General features: G+C 45.3%; 1 protein-coding gene across 1 annotated transcript in view; it reads left to right on the top strand.

Moving 5' to 3' along the window:
* Positions 1-7,500, top strand: part of atrnl1a (attractin-like 1a) — a gene marked incomplete at both ends in the record, with an annotated part of 286,198 nt that overhangs the window by 170,797 nt on the left and 107,901 nt on the right. The window contains one exon of the mRNA XM_083658569.1: positions 1,490-1,568. Coding sequence (XP_083514695.1) covers positions 1,490-1,568 — 79 coding nt within the window. The remainder of the gene's footprint in view (positions 1-1,489; positions 1,569-7,500) is intronic.

Here is a 7,500-nt window from a genome sequence, read left to right on the forward strand (position 1 = left end):
CAGACACACACACACACATACGCACGCACGCACACACACACACACACACACGCACGCACACACACACACACACACACACGCACGCACACACACACACACACACACACACACAGACACTCACGCACACACACACACACACACACACACACACACACACACAGACACACATATACACACAGACACGCACACACACACACACACACACACACAGACAGACAGACACACACACACACACACACACAGACACACATGCACGTGCACACACACATGCACATGCACGTGCACACACACATGCACACACACACACACACACACACACACACTCAGACACACATGCACACACACACACTCAGACACACACACACTCAGACACACACAGACACAGATGAAGAGGAGGATTGTTTCGAAAGCTGCTGTTCTCAGCGTTTTCTCATGGACTTCCTGTTGTTAGGTCTTTGGGTGCGCTTGTTTCGAGCTCTTGTCAGAAGTTCTGGTTGAGAGAGGAGCTTTGTCTTTTACCAGATAACTTTGCACCCCCCCTCCCCCTACGGCCATTGAACTGTGTGTGTGTGTGTGTGTGTGTGTGTGTGTGTGTGTGTGTGTGTGTGTGTGTGTGTGTGTGTGTGTGAGAGACCTTGTTCTTTGTTGGAGAGGATGGTCTCACTGCCTGACCTCTCGCCGATCTTTGCTGCTGTAAAATCCCCAGCTGCCTGTGGTTAGTTACCGTGGTTTTGTATCAAACCACAGATTTTCCAAGAATTCCCGTTTCCATCCTCCTCCTTCCTCTCCAGAAGCTGGAGCCAGAGTCTGTCAAATAACTTGTTGCAATTAGGCATGCAGAAGATTGGATTTGTTTTTTTTGGCCGATATCTGATATATGCCAACTCTTTTGGCTGATGCCGATACCTATATTTTATTTTATTTTAATTTTTGTAACCTTTATTTATACAGGGGGAGTCTCACTGAGAGCAATGCTCTCTTTTTCAGGAGCGCCCTGTTCACATTCACACACACACACATTCACACCTGGAAGCTGACCAGTACAACCACAGTCTGATCTGTTGGCCACTGATCAGCTTCACTGGAGCAGTTGGGGTTAAGAGCCTTGCTCAAGGGCACCTCAGTGGTGGTAATGAGGGAGGGGCAAGCGCTGCCTTTTCACTTTAACCCCTGAAAGTTTCAATCGATGGCACGTAGAACGGTCGGACAAAATTCTGCTCACTCACACGCACATGGACACTTCTCAAATTATAATAAGATAGATAGATAGATAGATAGATAGATAGATATTAGGAGTCGATAGACTATATATTATTAGTAGATTAAACTGCTTCACTTACCCTGCACCACTGACCAGCCAGCTTCACTTACAATTAGTCTCAAATGTAGGTTGTTCTATAGCATTGTGGTTGTTGTGATTCAGTTCTTAACAGTTGAGCGTTGATTGGTTGATCGATCGATTGAATGCTTCTTCTCCTCTCTCCTGCAGTTGTTTCCTCTCCTTGTTACTGGTGGCTGCTGTGGTGTGGAAAGTCAAACAGACGTGCTGGGCCTCACGACGCAGAGAGGTAGGACAACATCCATATCATCCGCTTTGTGTGTGTGTGTATGGCTGTGTGTGTGGCTGTGTGTGTGTGTGTGTGTGTCAGTGTGTGTGTGTGTCTGTGAACGTGGATATGGATATGCGTACAATATGGAGGTGTGTGTACGTGTTTGGCGGCGTAGACGTGCCGCTATAGATGCACCTTTCACATCGAAGAGTAAAGTAAATACACACTGATGTACCCCCCCCCTCCACCGCACCCACTGTTGTGAAGGGTGGCTTAATGTCACCAATCCTGAAACAGCTCTCAGTTTAACGAGCGTCGGCGTGACGATAAACAAGGCCATTCCCCTTAATTAGTGCTCCTCATGAACCAATTAACTCAGACGGAGTGATGCTAAACGAAGTGGAATGGAGTGATATATCACTTAAAGCCTCAACAGATGCCGCGTCGTTTCGTTTGTTCTCCTGGACCCACCCCCCCCCGCCCCCCAACACACACACACACACACACACACACAAAACAAAACAAAAACAAAATATACGACTTATTTTTGGGGGATCTATTCACTTGTGATGATCATAAAAGCAGGCATGTGCAGAGTGTCTATGAAAATGAGTCATCATCGTTTGAAGTCAGTTGGGAGGAATCAGCGCCAGGTTCTATGCAGCGATGATAATAGGCTGTTGTTGTTATTGGTGTAATCCACACACAGTCCACAGGGAGCTATTGCAGTTAAATCCACTTGTTGGTTCTGGTCCCGTTCCTCCGCCACTGCTGCTGTTCAGCTATTATGCAGAAACATTGCTGCTGCTTTCATGTGCAAATGAATGTGTTTGGGTCTCTGGATGTTGGCTACATGTTCTGTTGGTTCTGTTACTTTGTTTCAAATGGAATCAGCTTTAATTAGCAGCACTATAGTAATCCGCTTAAGCACTATAAATGTGCGCTTAATTGTACTTCTGTTGCCGATCGAGAGACTTGAAAGTTGCTGTTTTTGTCATGTTGAAATGACTGGAACTTGGTGCATTGGTATTCAGCATATAGACCACTCACAGTGGCTGACTGGGTCCTACTGGAAAAGCTATGAGTCAAGTCAAGTCAAGTGATATAGTCTGAGTGAATGTTGTAACGGTCAGAAATTCTTAAATCAAACTGTGTTTGCATTCTCTTCCTGTGTCTGAAGCCATTTTGTTTCTGTTCTATTCTGTGTGTGTGTGTGTGTGTGTGTGTGTGTGTGTGTGTGTGTGTGTGTGTTATACGTGTAGGTGTGCGGTTGTGTGTATCAAGCAGAGTGATTGATATCGGTAGTGCGGTGTGTGTGCGTGTGTGTGTGTTATACGTGTCGGTGTGAGGTTGTGTGTATCAAGCAGAGTGATTGATATCGGTAGTGCGGTGTGTGTGTGTGTGTGTGCCCTGACTAGCACAGTGTTTGTTTAGCCCTGGTCCCCAGTGTGAGCAGCGCTGTACTGGCTGCTGGCGGGCCCGGGCCCGACACGGCTCCATTATTTATGAGACCCGCTCTCATATCGCAAGCCGAACCGCAATGCTGCATTTACTGGACTGTTTCGTTTAGTTACCCGCACTCTCCCCTGTCATTCCTCTGTCTTTCTATGTCTCTCTCTCTCTCTCTCTCTCTCTCTCTCCTTAGCCCCTCCCCAGGCTGTTCTCCTCACCATCTATCCGTCCCTTTAGATAACAACAGAGGATCTAATCAGGTGGGACCTCTCTCTGCCTTCAAAGCAGGAATCATCACTGTCACACTGTCGCACTATGGCAACTCAACGTCAGCTCCTTCCCGTTACAGACTGGAGTCGATGTCCTATTTGAATGGTCTGGCACAATGGAAGTGGCTAAAAAGAACTGCAAGGATTCCACTGCATAGAGACAGTCCGCATGTCTGGGAACGCCCACAAAATGTTAAACGGCTGGCGCGCGAGTGGGGTAAAACCGCCCATATATCTCATGGGCTGACTCACCAAAAGACGGTGCTGCGGCTCTAAACTACAGGTTTGGGGGTTCTAGAGCAGAACACAAGACGTCTGCTCAGATGTGCGTTTACTGCGGTGGTTAAATCCCCGATCGTGTCTGCCTGGGCTGGGCTATCAGCTAAATTCTAACTTTGCTGAATGGATAGAACGTTTTTTTTTTACCCCACCCTGACCACGCCCCCCAGCCAGGCAGAGCCAGCTAAACCAGCGTCTATGACGAGACGTGGCCTCAACCTATAACGGCACCGACCATCAGTCAACCTTAGGCCATGTCTACATTAGGCCGTTGTTTTAGGGATCTGCACTTGGTTTGTCCACACTACCTCTCTATTGGTTTGAGCGTCAAACACGAAGACTCTGCTCTCCGTCTTCCTCATCAAAATCCGGGTTGGAATGGTAATGTCATGACATGTGGAGACCAGAGTTTTGAAACCATGCGAGTAACCTACTTGTACAGCAGGTGGCGGTAAGCACCTTGGAGGTGTGTTTACGACCCGCGAGTTAAGAGAAGAAGTGTCATTTCAACTAACGTTACAGCGTTTCAACATGGAGGACCAATTTCTGACCTTGTTATTTGTGATTCAAAGCATTATGGTGGCACAGCGTTCCCTGCAGCAAAGAACACAAGCCGCTATTCTAGCGCTGTATTCACCTTATTCTTTGCCCATACAAGGACGCTTCTGCATGACGTCATTTCGTAATCGTCTTTCCGGTTTTAAACACGGAAGTAGAGCACGCCTACCGCAGTCATTTAGACTTGCCAAAAAGCTGTTTTCAAGCAAAAAAAAAAACCCAAACTGTTTTAAAGTTTTAATATTTGTCGGGTGAGAACGTAACATATATGTGACCAGTTTATCAGAATAACGCCTATTGGAAATCTTTAACGAGCAGTGAGGACCGGGAGTGCTGACTGTGCTGACACCGGTCGGACTAGCTATCTGTCAAACCCTACTGTAGTTCGGCTACTGGCAGTGAGAAAACACTGTCGACGTGCTTTTGTAACTAACGTTACATGCCGACCGGGTACAGCCATCGGCTCCTCGCAGCAGTAACGCTATGAACATGTAACTGAAGTTGGCCGCAGTGTAGCTTAATTCTGAATGTTGCCAAACTTCATTCATACTGACGTTTTGTTTTGAAATTGGCCGCCAACTAGTGCTGAACCGGAAGAACAAATACGTTGCGTGTAACGCGGAAGAGAGAAAAAGTGGGCGTCACCAGTCACGTTATGGGAAACTTTCACTGGATTTGTCCTTTAGCTAGCCTAAAAAGTGTCATATTAACATTCTCCACTGAAGCCAATGGCTGTAAGTAAACACGCTACAATACAAACAATGTAACAAACAAGCTATTCTCTCGTTTGTTTTTGCTTTATAAAGTGTCCGCAGAGATGAAAAGTGCCTTACAGAGAGAACAAGCAGAGAAATGTTCAAAATGTCAGTTTTCCCCCTTTAACAAGGTCCACTGTCACCATCTCCCCATGGCTGCTGCTCAGAAGATCAACAGCTCAGGCTGTGTGCGATTCAAAACTAGCTTCAGACTTTAAGACTCACAACAGTTGGTTTTAGAAGAACTGAGGAGCGAGAAGTGAAGAATCAGCAAAGGGGAGAGAGGGGGGGACAGAAGACACACAGACAAAGACAACAGGAAGTGTGTCTACAGTTTTAACTTAATGCAATCATAATCAACTGTCACTTTCTTTTGTTCATACATGAAAAATACTTGATTTTACGCTAAAACAAAGTAATGCAGAAAGACAGCAATTTCTTGTTTTTTATTTCTGAGAAAGCTTTTTAAATTGATCGTATCCATCATTGTATGTAGGATCAAACTCATATAGGATCTTGTAAGGGGGGAAAGTAATGTATTTCTGAAAATGTAATACTTATAATAATAATATATAATAATAATGTAATACCCTGCACCACTGAGCGGGAAATTAGCAATGCTAATCAATCAGTGGCGCTGAATGCGGTGTTTGTATCATCTGCTAGCGCTGATGCATTTAGCGCGGGGCTGATTATTACCGAGATGAATTGCTGATGCCAGGTGCCTCGAGGGCTCAGGGGACAAATGGTCAATACGACCCAAATACATCTAATTTATAACGAGCGCGGTTCTAACTGATGAGCTTGTCTGTGCGAGTGAGTCCACATCCTCTTCAAACAGGGATCTCTAGAGCCTGGTGCTACACCGTTAGCAGCTGAGATGTAGCCTTTGTACAAGAAGTCCCGTGTTTGCTGCTGCCTTGAGAGGAATAGACCCCTTCTCACGGGGGCCATTTTGTGTGGAAAAGGCAGGGTAAACACAGGTGCGAGCAAAACGCTAATGAGCGGTTTCAAACTTCCATGATTGGAATTTGGAAACCCTCATTAGTGTTTTGCTCGCACCTGTGTTTATTCTGCCTTTTCGACACAAAATGGCCCCCGTGAAAAGGGTCTATTTTTTGGAGAAACTCAAGTTTGTTGAGAGGCACAGGTTGTGTTGCAGGATGCTCATTTAGTTCTAGTGTGTCACATTCTGTAAAGAGCGATCGACTGTAGGGAAATGCAGAATACATGCCGAATACATGCATGACAGGGGAATTGGACACCAGAGGCACAGACAAATCATATGCTTAGAATCATATGATTTAAATCATATTTAAATCATATGATTAGAATTGGACACCAGAGGCACAGACAAATCATACTGTATGCTTAGAATCTAACTACATCCTGTACACGTGATCACAGCTGCCATCATCTAGGGTTTCATTGGTGCCGTCACTCAGTAATGTGTGTAGGCCGCCTGGTCGGGGGTGGAAGTTAACTGGTGGGAATAGCGTGATCCTCCCACGTGCTACGTCCTGCCGGTGAAGCTCCCCGCTGTCGGGTGAAAAGAAGCGGCTGGAAACTAACTGGCGCATGTGTCGGAGGAAGCATGGTGCTAGTCTACGGCTCTCCCCAGATCGGCAGAGGGGGTGGAGCAGCGACCGGGGCAGCAGAGGGGAAATTGGCCAAGTACAATTGGGGAGAAAATGGGGGGGGGATCAGAAAAAATAATCAAAATAATAATGTTCATAAGATACCCAATTCATATGAAATCATAATTATCAAGTCAGAGTAAGAAACAAATTATCAGGAAAAAAATAAGTATCAACAACACCAGCACCCTAACCATTATTAATCATTAATAATTAATCAATTAATCATTAACGTAATTAATCATTATCCATTCTGTTAGAGTGTAACATTACAGAATAAAGTAGAGAGAGAGAAACTGCTTTGCAGTTGCATCCACTGTGTGGTGTGAGTTCTTCTCATGTGTCGGCTCAGCCAGCGTCAGCCTGCATGGTCTCCAGGGAGCCGGTCCTGTGGGACACACAGCAGAAGGTGAAAATGGGATCTCTTCACTGTTAATTATGGATCACAAGACTGCAGAGAAAATATGGATATTAATAGAAGCACGGCTTCGTGTTAATTGCCATTTCTCACACTTTTCTTTTCCTATAAACCAGCAATCGGTTTTTTTTGGATTTGAGATCAAACAATCAAAAGCTACTTTGAAATTCTAATGCTGATGCGCGCAGAGACAGGCTGCAAAAGATATGTCTGGTTTTCCATAATAGGGTTGCCCCTCTGAAGACTGTGTGTGTGTGTGTGTGTGTGTGTGTGTGTGTGTGTGTGTGTGTGTGTGTGTGTGTGTGTGTGTGTGTGTGTGTCGGGGCATTGTGCCTCTTGACTTTATAAATAAGTCAATAGATAAACAAATGAAAAGCTAGAGAGACAGGCAGCCAGTAGGACAAGATTGAGGTCCTCCTCTCTCCATCGATTACACAGATACATATTTCATCACTGTCTTCTTCTCTACCTCGTATCTGGAAAATCAGAAAAGTAATTAAAACTGGAGAAGTTGACAAAGTTGTTTTCTCTGCAGGCCTTATCAGCAAAGACGAAGAGGCGTGTCCTGTGAATGTATATGAA

This window comes from Poromitra crassiceps (genome assembly GCF_964638095.1).
Source record: "Poromitra crassiceps genome assembly, chromosome: 22".
Taxonomy (NCBI): Eukaryota; Metazoa; Chordata; class Actinopteri; order Beryciformes; family Melamphaidae; genus Poromitra; species Poromitra crassiceps.